This window comes from Thunnus maccoyii, chromosome 15 (assembly GCF_910596095.1).
Source record: "Thunnus maccoyii chromosome 15, fThuMac1.1, whole genome shotgun sequence".
NCBI classification, from domain to species: domain Eukaryota; kingdom Metazoa; phylum Chordata; class Actinopteri; order Scombriformes; family Scombridae; genus Thunnus; species Thunnus maccoyii.
Window position 1 is genome coordinate 9,446,585 of NC_056547.1, and position 15,360 is coordinate 9,461,944.

General features: G+C 40.5%; 1 protein-coding gene across 3 annotated transcripts; it reads right to left on the bottom strand.

Annotated features, from left to right (window-relative positions):
- Positions 1 to 1,985: 1,985 nt before the first annotated feature.
- On the bottom strand, positions 1,986 to 15,351 carry eya3 (EYA transcriptional coactivator and phosphatase 3). Of its 3 annotated transcripts, none has more exons than XM_042434879.1 (19): positions 15,253 to 15,350; positions 12,274 to 12,378; positions 11,478 to 11,527; positions 11,086 to 11,180; positions 10,924 to 11,004; positions 10,760 to 10,814; positions 8,513 to 8,622; positions 8,107 to 8,244; positions 7,829 to 7,914; positions 7,219 to 7,396; positions 6,886 to 7,055; positions 6,465 to 6,548; positions 6,223 to 6,312; positions 5,656 to 5,714; positions 5,364 to 5,524; positions 4,560 to 4,674; positions 3,232 to 3,353; positions 3,028 to 3,128; positions 1,986 to 2,684 (listed from the first exon to the last, which is right to left on the bottom strand). In XM_042434879.1, exons 2-19 carry the CDS (start codon positions 12,328 to 12,330, stop codon positions 2,604 to 2,606), a joined length of 1,833 nt encoding a protein of 610 aa, XP_042290813.1. In that variant the 5' UTR covers positions 12,331 to 12,378; positions 15,253 to 15,350; the 3' UTR covers positions 1,986 to 2,603. The 3 variants fall into 3 exon arrangements, with proteins under 3 accessions (XP_042290813.1, XP_042290814.1, XP_042290815.1); XM_042434880.1 differs by having other exon boundaries at positions 12,274 to 12,381; positions 15,253 to 15,340; XM_042434881.1 differs by lacking the exon at positions 8,107 to 8,244 and having other exon boundaries at positions 15,253 to 15,351.
- Positions 15,352 to 15,360: the final 9 nt, after the last annotated feature.

Below are 15,360 nucleotides of genomic sequence, written 5' to 3' on the forward strand. Positions count from 1 at the left end.
CAAGGGGAAGGTCGACCCTTCCTGCTTTCCTCACTGCCAACAACAACAACAACAACAGAAAAAAAAAAAAAAAATCCCTTGAAATACAGTTAATGAGCAAAAAACCAAGTAGAAATGTATTGCACAATCTTGTGTTTTTCTTTCTTCCCCCTCGTCTCCAACATGACTCAACAAACTCGTGGGTCGTCATGTGGCCGAGTGTTCAGAAAGGTGTACAAGTGATTTTGGGGATTGCAGTTAACGAGATTTTCCAAGTTTCCACTAATACAACGAATGAAAGCTTAATCAAATACAACTCGACAGACTGATTCACTACGGCTGCAACTCAGTTATTTTCATTTTTTTTTGATTAACATGCCAATTATTTTCTCAAATAACTGCTCAAGGTGACGTCTTCAAACGTCTTGTTTTGTCCGACCAACAGTCAAAAACTGAAAGATATTCAGTTAATGATAAATAACAGAGAAAAGCAGCAATAATCACATTTAATAAACAAGGTAAAGTTTGGCTTCTTTTACTCGAATTAAATTATTTGATAATTGAAAACATTTCTAGATAAGTTTTCTGTTCATCAATTAATCAACTAATTGTTTACTAAGTATCTTTTTTTTTGGTAAATGACTGCAGCTGCATCAACAAAGCATTTCTGGTTTTTAAGAGTAATGAATGATACTCTTGTAACTGACTAACAACTTATTTTATCAGCCCTGTATTGAGAAAACTGCTTTTGTCAAAATTGTACAACAGTTTAAAGTAGATTTCTCTGCTCCCACAATTCACTGTCATTGTAATGAGATACTTCAACCATCCAGCAATTAATTAAATGAGGAAAAAACAAACAAACTCTGAACTGTTTATGATCAGAGGCTGAGAGCCTTCACATTTTCCTGCTTTGACTTAAAAAACACTGAACATGCAGAAAACATGAATCGGATCATTTGTTAGCAGGGTCACGTTATCCCTTTTCACACCATTAAAACAACATAAACGGCCAACCGCTCTCCAATAAACCATTATTTATGATGTATTTACGATGCGTTTATGTATTTAATACAATATGTATTGTGCCGCTTTCATCTAAACACTTTTCAAAGCTTTGTTTGCAACCAAGCTGGTCTCCTCGTGGGATTTCAAGGACACTTAAGGACTGTGCTCTGAGGAACCCGAAGGACCGGCTGCGTCTATGTACAAACAGTATTCTTTGATTACTGTTGCTGTCCTGTGAAAACCACGCATCTCCAAAAACGTCAAACTTTAAAAACGACAGCCTTGTGACGATGCATTTTTCAGGTAATCAACTGGGTTTTGTAGCTTAGAAAGTAGAATTTCCTCAACACATAAAGAAACAAAAAAAAGATGATAAAATCTGGAGATACATGGCTTTCATTGGGCAGCAACCTTTTGCTCAATAGCCTATGCATTGCTTTACTAATAATACTACGACTAGCGGGGCAGGAAATGTAGTTTGTTGTCTACCAGCCAAAGCAAAGTGCAGCTCTGCTCTCCTGGCAGTCTCGCGTCGCTGCTCACACTGATCGGTGTTTGGTTTTTATGTTTAGTGCGTATTTCCTGCCCTGCTTTACTACCTCTCATATTCCTACATAAAAAGGTCAGTTCTGGTTCGTCTGGTGGCAGGTGCATGACAGAAGCCTCCGATCACCTCTCAAGCACATGCTTACTGACCACATATCACACACACACACACATATACACACACACACACACACACACACACACACACACACACACGTAAGAAGGACCACACGTCTCCTGTTGCAACACAGTGGAGAGGTCAGGACAGCTGACTGATAGTGTGGTCAGGTCAGGAGGGGAGGTCATGATATATTTTTTTTTTTAACTCAATCTCGTACCTTATGTTAAATATTGGATTATGATACTTGATGAACGTCAGTAACTTAATAACTGCAAAAAAAAAAAATTAAAAAAAAGATGTTTTCAAGTCTTGGAATGAGTGCAAAACAACCCAGAAAGAGATTTTTTTTTGTTTTTTTAAAAGAACAAATTTGATATTATTCATGCAATTATACAGATTCTGAGAGAAAAGCTAAAAACAACCCAAGAAGAGAACGCCAATAAAGAAAAATGGCCCTTTGGTTGTTTAAATCCAGAGATAGTAATTAGGAGGATAACGCTCATCGCAGGAGATTTTGGTTCTTAGAAAGAAATCAAGATAAAGGCCAAAAAAAAAAAAATGGATGTCTTCCCTTCTGCGTCCAAATCAGTGCCAGTTTCAGCCGTGGTGAGGTTAGCTGCCGTAGAGGAGGGAGTGCTGGGCGTGAGGAACCTTAATTCAGCCGACTGCGCGTCCAGTCTGTTTCTCACAGTCGAGCTCCGACCCAAAGTCCGCCCTCAGTACATTTACCATCACACAGTCAAGTCATTAGTCGCCAGTGAGAGCCAATTGGTGTTTGTAATATGCGAGTGAGTATCGTTTGGGGGGGGGGGGAGGGGAGGGGAGGAAGGGGGGGTGGCGGAGGATTCTCAATCAGTGTCACTCCACAAACCGCCAGGATGACGACTAAAATTTGTCCTGTATTGTGCGACATTCCTTGCCGCAGCCACCGCCGCCGCCTCTGCCTCCTTTACAAGAAGTCCAGTTCCAGCGCTTGGTGTAGGGACACGAGGTCGCCGTGAGTGGAGATCCGCCAGAAAGGCATGTTGTGCTGCACAGAAACACACACACACACACACATAAAACAGCTGCTTTAGACGTGTGGCAGGATGTATGTTGGCGTGTTTTAAGATAAAACAAGCACCGTACTGACTTTGATTGCTGCGAAGCTGGTTGGCGTTCATTCAACCTCATCATCAATGCCGTTATTTAACTGGATCTGTTATTATTTAATTTTCTTAGACTAGTATTAAGTGTTTTTCATATTGATCTAAGAAACAAACTGGAGCCACAGTGACTCTTCTGGTGTTAAAATTCTGAGAAGACGCCACGTCTTTCAAATAAGGTCACGTCATTTTCTTCAGGAGTAATGAGACACGGAAACTAAAACTTACCTGTTTCGCTGCAAATTCCTCATCTCGACCGTCACCTATCACCACGTAAGTCACTTTCTTCCCAAAGCGAGAGACGATCCTCTCGAAGCAGCTCTCTTTCCCTGCACGAAAGGAAACCACAGAGAAAACGTCACATTATCTCGAGGCTGACGTGACATTAGAAGATCATTTAGGGAGCACGTTACTTGGTAGTATCATACGTACCTATTTTTGTGGCGCTGTAGATGTTCTCGATGGGGAAGACGTCTCCCAGGCCGTAGAGCAGCACTTTTGCCAGAGCTGGAACCAGCTGAGTGGTGGTGACCAACACATTCATACACTTTCCCCTGTTGATGGGAGTATCACAAACACACAGAGGACGTACAGGCTTTAAAATGAAGCGACAAAGCTTTATTAGAGCACAGACTGATGTGGGACCAGTTCTTCAGTTTAGACTAACATCACGTTATCAGGCTGAAATAATCCTTTTAATTCTCATGTTGCTAATTTGGTTGTTTGGAGGCAGTTTAAGGACTGATTTGTTCATCCTGGATGTTTGTTGAAAGGACTAGATGTTGCAATCCCTTGTTAACACTAAGGATTGCAACATCTAGTACTGAAATAAAAAGGCCAAATGAGTACAGAGCTGAAACCAGGATGAGCATTCATATGACATAATGAAGATGTGAGACTGGTGAGGTTTTCCCTCGGTGGAAGTGCACGAGACTTTTCAGTGGTTATCATTCACATGCTATGACAATGAAACCTTACTAAAAATCTCAATGAAAATCATAATTGCCAGCAAAGTGAGCTCTGCAGTTGATTATTTAACATGTTTTAATGCAGAAATAAGAAATTCTCAACTGTCATATGTTGTGGCTCCACTGGTCTTTTAACAGTCAGCATCAGTTTGTCTTTTTACTTTAAGTATATCAAAGTACATTTGGATTGGTCACTTTTTTTTAGTGTGATTTATTTTGTTGTCATGTGTATCATAAATGGCTCTTCATTATGAGAATTTAATAGTGATAATTACACCAACAGATCATGACAGTTTCTTAATAACCTGCATGTTCTTTTCTAAAAATCCTTATATCGACATTCTTTCATTATAAATCCGAGAAAGTGAGAGTTTAGTAGCTGAAAATTAGTTCATGTTTGAAGTTCAAAATTCTAACATGGATAAGTAAATTATCCACGTACAAAGAACAAGGCCCAGACAATAAAACAAAACTTCTGACTCCTGTGTTTGTGCTCATCTGAATAACTAAAAAGTAGGTATTTTCATGTAACGTTGAGATTTAAACATGTTGAAACTAAACCTCAGTGTTTTGAACAGTGTCTGCGGTTGGATCACGTTCCTTCCATCTATTACTCAACTCACGTTTGTTTGGGTTACTGCGGGGGAAACTTATCTGACTTGCTGTTAATGTTTAAACTAAAATCGTCACCACAGTCTAATTATTCACAAAGACTGGAGTTGTGTGTGTAGACTGTAACAGCCAGTGAGGTGCAAAGTTCTCTTAAAATAATAATAATAATAATCCTCAGACCTGGACTGGATGAGCAGCAGAGATTTGAGCGCTGTGCTGAGCCAGGCGTCTGTAACGTTCTCGATCTCAGACTGAAGACGTATAAGCAGCTCCCTCTTCATAGGACTCAACAGACCTGGAGGAGAAAAACATGAGCTTATGAAGCAACTTTATCTACAACCTTAATACTACACGTCTTAAACATCACTCTCAGATGTATGTAAATGTAACATCACTCTCATTTTACTCTTTCCAAATGTCTGAGATGATGCATTGACCACATTTTTTATTGTTGAGATTGAACCGTCCAAAAACAGAATTCCACAGTTAAATATTTAAACAGCAAAAATGTAGCAGACGCACAAACACGCAAAAGGTCTTGAACACAAACACACAGAGCTCTCTGTTTATTTCAACCGCTGGGCTGAAACGGTACCATGTGTGTCTGACACAGCCAGGAAAATTGGGGGAAATTCAGATCCCCCAGTGTTGTTTGTTTCCTTTTGCCTTTTGGATATTAAGACTGTAGAGCCACTTTTATTGTCATGAAACATGTTGGCATTCAAAAGGGCTGTAAGCACTCTGAGGGATTTCTTAGCAAAGCAAAACAAAAACACCAAAAACAGGCCATTCACATGATGATACTGAAGAGTGGATGTGATGGAAGAAGAACGTCTGAACACCGTCTACTGACTTGGAAACCTTTATTTAGATGAAGTAAAAGAAGGTTTCCAAGCAGCCTTGTTGTATTATTATAAAAATGTTTGGCAGTAACCTGTGATTTAAAACTGCAGCTGTGAAGAAGAGTTTTGATGCAAACTTCACCTCCAACGTTTCCCTTGTAGCTGTTGTAGATCTCTTTTAGCCGGCGGTAGCGAAAGGCCAATTTGCGCATCCACTCCACCCCTCCCTGGACTCCCGTAGTGGCTCCTGACGCCCCTCCGCCACTGGGACCATTAAAGCCATCCGCCAAGAAGTTGTAGTTGCTGAAGTGGAGACAAACACTAGTGATTAGTCTTCTAAAAGTAAACGTGCAAACATGTAGACATAGATGGTCCAGTTATGTTATTTATTTGTGATGAAGTTAAGTTAATTGTGTTTGTGTGTTTAAAGTCACCTCAGGTCCTGTCCATTGTCATCAGAGGCCACATCCTCAACATGGACCTGATCACATTCCTTAAAACAAAAAGTAGATTGGTTCTTTTCCCTGCTGTTTCTATAAACCATAAACTTAAACAAAGACTACAACATCCATACCAGTGACTATTGGTCCCTTTAGACGGGAAAATAGGTTTTTACTAAGGTTGAGAAATTCATCATTTTGCATGAACAGACCTTCATCTCAAGCGCAGAGAGGTCCAGAGAAAGTCTCATCAAGTTAATGTAGCTTTGAAACAGCCTCTGAAGTTGCTTTATGACTGACTGAGCTTGAAAACACCCATTTTCAGGGGGCAGCACCTCTAGTTGGGTTTTTGTTGGATGCAAACAACTTGTCTATTCATGTAGTTTTACTGGTTTTTAATTGACAGCCCACTGTGTTTACGCCCCTTTCTTATTGATTTAAGCAGGAAATTCATGATACATTTTAACTGGTAATGTTGTCTAAACAATAGATTCGGGAGAATAAGGAGGTTTGTACCAGCTGCTGTGACTGGTGGTAAAAAAACAACACTTCTCATTGTACCTCAAGGTCATTGAAGAAAAGGTGGGTGTCTGCCAGCTCAAAGATAAACTCCTCCATCTGCAAGCCCAAGTTCAGCACAGTTGCCGGGTCCTGAACACACACACACACACACACACACACACACACACACACACACACACACACACACACACACAATAAGAACCACAATAAATAGTTTAGACAATAAACTGTCTTTTCATTTGATGTTTTCTGCTCAAAAAAGTGTATTTACAGAGACAAACCTTGCCAAACTTCTGTGCGTAGGAGCCTGTCAGCAGTGAGTGGAATATAATAATAGTCTCATCCAGATCCCACAGAAAAATGCGCTAAAAAAAAAAAGCAGGGAAAAATTATTTTACTCTTTGCATTCTAAAAACATTTGATCTTTTTTATGTTTTATAAATTACAGAAAAAACATGCATCTTATTCTAGTCCTTACATTATTATCTTTGGCATTACATGTAAAATTAAGACAAAAACCAACATTTATGTGCTCTTGCTTTGTCAGTTTGCTCCATATTTGAACTTGACTACTGTAACTGTGCTTTATATCAACTAATACTTTTCCAGAGGTGTTAGCATGCATATGGGTGCAGATATTTGTTCGCTCTGTTGGTTAATAATAATTAGCACCACAACTAAATGACATCACTACATGTTTACCTCCAGGTCACTTTCAGTAGGTGGGGAGCTATCAGGCTTCTTGCCCTTCCCTTTGGCTTTGCCGACTGAGTTCCTGCGTCCGACCTCGTCTTGGTCTCTTGCTCCAGCAGGAAGAACCACACTGGTAGGAAGGGCCGCACCTGCCGGGAGGTTCTCTGGTGGGGACGCATCTTATTACAAGAGGACAAAAAGTCTGACATCAGTGCTTAATACATTGCTTCTGTTGTCCCTCAAACATGTGTAATATTACATAGAACACATCCTATACAGTGTAGAGGTGATGAAACTCAGTGTGATCACAGGCTGTTTTTGAAACCTAGTATTGAAAATCACCTCTGGGAGGCAGTCCAGCTGATGCTGCCTCCTCTGACTTTACAGCTGAATATCCGGCTACGTCCACACTGGCACTGTGATCGTCGCTGCTGGGCAGCCCGGCAGGCACATAACTGGGAGGCAGGGCGTAGTACTGAGAGAACTGACCCTGTCCCAAAGAGTTGTAGCTGCTGAATTCCTGAAAAACAAAAAACAAGAGTGAGATAACCTCCCAATCACCCTCCACGTCACAAAACATTCAAGTTCTGTTTTCGATGAGCGAGTTGAGCCCGACCCTCGAGATGGAAACTTTATTCTCAGAGTATGAGAAGTTTGTATGTGTGTTGAAACAATATGGAACAAATTTTGTCTTGTTCCTTTAAGACTCTGCCAGGATTTGTGCTTTTTTCCTGCCAGAGTCCTACTTTTGTATATTTGTGGCAGTTTGTCTAATGTTTTAAATTTATAATCTGTATGAGTGTTGATTTTCTTTTGATATTTTTAAAAGATGCACTGCACTTAGAAATATACAGGGTTTTATTTGTGCTGCTAATTAATTAAAAACAGACACTTTTTGTGAAACACAGACAGAGTTTTGTTTGTTATTTCTTAATACGAATGTACTTCTTACCTGGTGGGCTGTCGTGGTAGAGGCTGTGGTGGCAGCCGTAGCTGAGGGGATGTTGGAGTACACACTGGATGTTGTGAAACTTGAGCCTGGAGAAAGAGAGAACTAATTTAAAACTAGAAAATATTACTACATGGTGTTTAAAAGTGAGTAACAACAAGAGAGGAAAACAGAGCGGTGCCACTCCGAGTTCAAACTCTCCTTTATATTTTCAGTGCTTCACAGATTTGCAGAGAGTGTGACGGCGTTATCATGTGAGACAGAGTGACGTTGCAGCTTGCCTTGGCTGGGGTATGAGTAGTGCAGCTGGCCTGGCTGGGTTGAGGTATATGTGGTGCTGAAGCTGAGAAACCCAGGCTGGCCACCAGAGGGCGCCTCAGGCGGCCCTGTCTCTGTTTTTATGACTGGCCACATAGCACCTGAAGATGAAAGAGAGCAACGGAAGCAGAAAATAAAAAGGGGCAGCAAGAGGAGTGGGGTCATTAAAGACAAAGCAAAGTTAAAGAAACCAGGTCCTCCAAGTCAAGATGTGGGCTTTGTGTGTGAGCAGAGATCAAAAGCAAATCAATTCCGCAGCGCCAAAGCACAGTAAGGCCTCTAAAGCATAGTGACAAAGGTGCAGTGCTGGGTTTTTAGTGAGCAGACAAGTGTTAAAATAGATTGTTAAGAGTAGGAACCGGGACTAACCAAAGGGAGGGAGGCCGTAGGTTTGGCCTGTCTGGGGGAAGGCTGAGTACACGGTGGACTGGGCCAGAGGAGGAAAGGCCACCTGGCTGGTGTACGACGTCACTGCAGGACTGAGAGGAAGGAAAGACAGAGAGCAACGATCAGCACCTGCAATAAATCAGAGCTGCTGGGGTTTCCCGATCGCCTCCTAGTTAGAAAGCATACCAAATAACCGCAATATCTGCAGACCTTTGTTGCATGTCCCCTCTCTCTACCCACGTTTCCTGTCTGTCTGACCTTTCACCAATCAAAAATAGAAAGGCAAGATGCCAAAGTGTTACCTAAAATAAATAAAAAATCTGAGGAATGCTGCCAAATGCACACATACAGTCTCGAACCCAGACATAGTAGATGTAACACATCTAAAGCGTTTTCTATAGCACCACACAAAACTGAATTTAATCCCCTTTTTCTTCACCATCACGTTTGCTATTTACACACATTGTTTTGTTGTGTTAGATGTGATTGATTTAATTTAATGTGTTTCTTATGCATCTATGTGACACCTATTTTAGTCTTCCTTGAAAAAGAGATGAGTGCTTTTCACTTGGTTAATTTATGTTTTCTCACGTCCTCTCTCTCCTCCGTCCTCCAGCCGTGACCCAGAAAAATACTCTTTTAACTTTGTTTTCATAAATAAGCCAAAAGGCTTCTCCTTTCCTCTTTTCCGTTTCAAGTATGTCTCAACTCCTTCAGGAAAATATGACACTGCACATGTCACGTGTCTCCTATAAAAATCATCCTGAGCCTGAAAAGGAAAAGTAATATTTTATTTAAACATATTCTGCAGGCTACAGCTGTTTTTAAATTGCTCCTTTACGTCGATTCTGTTCTTTCAGTAATTAACAGATTTAAATAGTATATTTGTGTCTTATTCTGTGATGGCCAGACGCTGCTACAGATCTAAAATCAAATGACAAAAAAATGGATCAATTAGCAGGTGTTTCCCTTCCAGCTATGACTGTGTAGAAATTATTAAGTAACAGTTTGAAGTGTTAATTATTTGTACATGAATTTTAAGTTAGACTGTTTCTGTTTGACAGTGGAGATGCTGTGCGTCATGAGTAGTTGTCGCCTCAAATTGATGCTGGAGTGAGTGAGGTAGTCCGATTTGATTAATTAAAATCTTCTTCCTCATGTCTCTTCCTCACATCTTCGTTGAGAGGAGTTGAGACGTGAAGAAGAGACGTGAGCGAGGGAAGTGAGGAGACACGTTAGCCAAATGAAAAGCACCCATCGTATCTCAAGAGACTTCCTGGTTAAATTAACAAAATAAAAATCCAGAGGTCACACATTTATACCTGCCACAGGACATGAATCAAACATTTTCATGTAGAGGTCAATATTAATGGTTTGTAGCACCTAATATTAATGGTTGTCCCAAGCTAAGCAGCACCTGATAGTGGGTTGCTGCAAAGGCACAAGAGCAGGAGTTGCTTATCTAGTTGTGTGTTGAAGTGTTTAAGCGGTTTGAAGAAATAATCACGTGTTTCACTTCACATAACCGCTTAATAATTGTCTAAATGTAAATTTAGTTTAACTTCTTAACTTTACTAGCACCTAACTCCAGCTGCAATGATTGATTCTAATACTTTTGAGTCATTTTTTTAGAGAAAAATTGCAAAAATGTCCTGGTTTCTTTAGTTCTCTATGGCAGCAAACAGAATATCTTTTGGTTGTGGACAAGAGAAGACATCAGAGGATCATCTTGGCCTTTAAGAAACAGTGATCATCGTTTTTCACCATTTTCTGCAATTTTATGGAACAAACAACTAATCTAGAAAATAATAGATTACTCGATAACTATTGTTAGTTGCATCCCTACATCTAACTAACCCAAGCTTAAACATATCCAGTGTCTAAATTCACCACTTATTGAAGTTTCTTCCCAGAAACAGCCGTAAACGTGTGTGTTCAGTCTACATTTCATTGTGCAGAGTGTTGTCTCTGTGCAGAAAAACACTGTAGAGCAGGAAAACAAAGCTGCAGCTGCAACCAATATAAATACTTAGTGTCACTGGGCTGGTTGTTATTTGCAGTGTAAATAAAACGGTTGCACGCTGTGGTCTTGTGCCATATTTCACATAACAGGAAAGTAAAAAAAGTGGTATAAGTAGTTCAGTTAAACACTGATCACTTCATAAATCTGTGTTATAGTAGAACACGATAAATGAAAAGATTCACGGTCATTTCGTTGTGTTTACTCACTTGCTTCCTTGATAAACCTGCTGAGTGTATTCAGATGTGGCCGTTGTGTCTGTGGCTGCCAAAAAAAACAAAAATGGCTTCAGTTTGACACGCAAAAGCAGCTTTCTATCCTCTAGACCTTTATTATACACTGTCCGGTATTGAGATTGTGTTTCTGTTCGTACCAGAGTGTGCATACGAGTTCATGGAAGCACCACATCCTTGAGGTGCCGCCCCTCTATCTGCGTCCGCCTGCTCCGGATCCCCTGCGATCAGAGACGAGCCGTCAGTATCCTGCAGCAACGTTTCTGGCCGTCGACGGCCTTTTTTCCACATTTTCTGCTTACCTGGATCGAGTTGGGTGGTGGACAAGGCAGAGTAAGAGCTTTCTTGCTCTGATGAACCTAACACAGCGGCTGGGCTCCCATCCTCACCCAAATTACTGGAAGAGAATCCATTTCCATTTTAAATATTCTGCTGCTGTTTCACAGTCGACTAATGTGTATTAAATTAAATCCAGTGAAAAGGCTGAAATAACATAATCATATAATAATGATTCAAAATAAGCCACATTGTCAGAATCAATTTATGAGTAGCATGTTCAAAATTCAACATTTCGCTTAGTAGTTTTCCATCAGCAATTTAAAACAAAACATCACATTTAAAAGATTCAAAATCAATTTAAAAGATTCAAAAGAACAGAAACGGAGCTAAAAATCTCAGATTAGTGAAGACCAACCTTTGTTCTTTCTCAAGTCCACGGTCTAAGTCAAGCTTGGCTTTCTTTGCCTGCACACACACACACACACACACACACACACACACACAGAGCTTGATGAAAACCTTTTAGTCAACAAGTCTATCAAATATACTGGTACTCTAATTGGTTTTACTGGTTTATATAGTTTAGGAGGAAGGTGGAATAATGTTCTCAACCCATAAATGAACATTTGAACCTTCAGTTTATCTAAATCAACAAATATGGAGATATGTTATTTTCACTGGACAGCAACAAATTATTATTTTGTCTGATTAGCGGCAAAAACAGCACAAGATCAATGGATTTATAATGATGTGAAAAAGAGCAACAGCAAATGTTCAATGTCAGTTTGTCAATGTTGTCAGTGATTAATTTTCAGTTAGTCAATTAGTCTGTTACTCATTTCAGCACTGAAAGTGAACCTCACATGTCCAGCTATGTGTTTTGTTTTCTCAAATTTAGTTCAACCCTAAAATCCACTGAAATCTAATATCAACTTTGGTTGGTCAAGAAAGAAAATTTACTACATTTATGAAAGTGAAAACCTGCAGCTTGAAACCAAACATGAGATCTCAGAAACAAATGTTATGAAATGTTCCAATATTTGCACGAACCTCATGATACAACAAGGGATGCAAACATTACCTCTTATTTACTTGCAATTTAGAAAAACACCGCACAGTTTCGTCATAAAACCACTTTGAAAACCATTAATGCAAAACACTCCCCCCCCCCCCCCGACCTGCTGTGTTGATGTCGATTCATGTACACTCACCGGCAGCTCAGGCAGCTCCTGCGAGTCATCCATCTCTGCAGCAGAGCGACCCGACATGTCTGCACACTCAGCCTACTCTCTGTACCTGGAAAGCCTGTCCGGACCCTGCTTTACACCACCACAGGAGCAAAAAAAAACAACACATAGGCACAGAATAAATGGCTGGGGGTAAAGCCTTATGTAGTTTTCCGATGCGTGATCATCCCCTCCCCTTGTCCCGTGAATGCTCATCGGTGCATCCCTCCCACGCCGCTATCAGGGGGGGTGATCAGCAGGGAGGTGGCGGCGAAGAATTAAGTGGGGCGCCCTGGTCTAATCTCTGGCACGAGAACTGCAGGTGAGGCACGTGTGGCACTGACGTCGCCCAATGTCCCCACCACTCTTGTGTTTATTGTGGGATTAAGGAAGCGTGCCACCTTACATGTGACCTAACCTACATTCAACGAAAACATCTTCTCCAGAAGCATTAGGTGCTCAGGTGCAAGCTGTCGTATCAATAGAAGCCATGGGGGGATAAGATCTAACCTCGATTTGTCCACTGCTCGCCTAACAGGCCTTTCCCCCCGCGGCAGGAAAGATGGAGCTAACTGACATAACGTAGAAAATAGGTCAGATCGCAAATTAAAAACCCACACGGATGTGTCATGCAGTTGTTAATGGTGCACGTTCTTATTCATAAGTGTGCCACCTGCAATGGCTGGACCAAACTGAAGCATATGTCAGCTTATGCAAGATGTATGTGAATGAACTCAAACAAGTTTAACATCTGAAGGAAAATAAGGCCACTGGATCATTTAACCTACATACTTATATTTTAGATATTCAGACCACAGGCTGCATAACCATAATCAGTTGTAGGAACCCAAACTTCAAACATGATTGAATCCAACAACTAAATCTATACTTTCTCAGCTGCACTGACCCCAAAAACATCTAAAGCTCTTGAGCAGCTGCTTTCTAGTAACATCCTTATCCAGATGTTAATGCTGCTGCTGCTGCTGCTATTTTCTGATCAATCTGACAGACGTGAATTCACCAAGGCCGCCATCTCTCCAGCTATTGCCACAGGTAACCAAGCCACTGACAGTCACCCCTCCTCGGCCAGTATCACCACACTCGGGTTGAATGGTGCCATCTGAAGAACACCACAGCCCTGATACTGGATCCTCTGGGAGTCTCTGCTTGCAGTGGTGGTGACACACCTCCGCAAGTCAACTAAGCTGTGGCCTTGGGTGCTAAACTAAACATCTACCACCATACGTTACTGTTAATATTAAGTTGGATTCGTTTGACAAAACATTCAGAAATGCTTTATTTACGTTATCCAGAAATAAGTCTGTAATCTGGTGCTAACTGTGAAGAAAATAAACAATATTCTCAGTAGTTTGAGTTTATTTAGTAGTTTATAAGCTGTTGCTGGTTTTCAGAGAGAGCTATTTAAACTCAAGCAGGGCTGCAACTAACAAGTATTTCTATTATCGATTATTTTCTTGATTAATCAATTAGTTGTTTGGTCTATAAAATGTGATGTCCTCAAATGTCTTGGTTTATCTCGACCACCAGTTCATAACCCAAGATATTTAGTTTACTTTCATAGAGGACAAAATAAACCAGAAAACATTAATCGGTTGCTTGATTGTAGTCTTATTATTCATGTTTGCATGTTTAACTGATCTTATGTGCACTTATTTAAATATTTACTAAGTTATGCTGGCATAAACAAAGATGATCGGGCATCTTCCATTGTTTTACTTTTAAAACCCATCTCATTTCTTGAGCCTTTTGATAGTCATCATCAGTCCTACAGACTTGGAAGGGGAGGTGAGGGGTATTCAGTTGGTTGCAATCTGCAACCTCACCGATATATACACACTGGTCCTTTAAATCCCATTTTTTCTATTTTATTCTACACTTTTATTAATTCCACCCCTTGATCCTCATAACTATGTCTTCATTTTCATTTGTTTGTATTTATCAGTCTCTGGTCAACCTTTGTTGTTTTTAAATATGCTCTATAAATAAATTGACTTGAATTAATTAAGTGTACCCACTGAACATGATGTCCATTTAACTGTAATAGAGTCTTATTTATTTTCCCTATAATTATTACCAAAATGTTAGTGTGGTTCCATACATTTTCTATTATTAATAACATTACAAGTTGCATTTTTACAGGTAAAAAGTACATCTTTGGTCAAGACAGATGAAGCTGTCTGCCTCTATCAAGCACTTCTGACATTCATTTGTGGTTGTAAGTTGATAAAATTGTGGCAGGCTATTGCTTGGCGATCATTAAACACTGAACCCCTCTGTCTGTTCTTCATGTCTGCAGCAGTGTTTGGTGTGAACGCTGCACATAAAAACACTGTCTGAAGGAACTCCCGTTAGCTGAAACCAGCAAATAACCCGGCCCGAGGACGGTTTGCTGTGAAGGTGAAATCTGACATCAGGCTATTTCCTGAAAATCAGTAGCTCGCTTGGTTTCAATTTGAATGCAGAAAAAGCTTGAAAATAACTTCCACAATTGGTTAGCAAACTCTCGAAGATACATATGGACAACTAACTAATACGACTTAAATGAGCGACCATGACAAACACTTTATACAGCGTGTCACACCAGCATTTACACGGCACCCACACAGACGTTAGCAAAACACGTTAGCAGAGCCGATAATATTTTCACACTCTTTATCAATACTTCATTTACAAAATCGGTGTCATCCACTATGGATTTTGCACACATTCCAGCTGAATAATCTAGGTTTATAGTTGGTTTAATAACTAAGCTGGCTGTCAGCTACTTAGTTTGGCCCAGGCATGAAAGTTTTCCACCCCAGAGATTAGTCGGCACCAGCAGCCATAGCAGTGGGCACTGAAATGGCAGCGTGTGAAAGCATCTCTCTCCTGCTGCGGCCAAATGCAAAGCCACTCGCAACACAAACACTCCTGACACGCCAAAATGATCAAAGCCAGTCTTACCATTGAAGGAGTGAACCAGCAACGCTTTTATTTAAGCGTCTCCAACTGAACCCACTGTGCCAAGCTTTGTCTGTTGTTAGGGGAGCACTATTTTGCAGGAAGTTTACG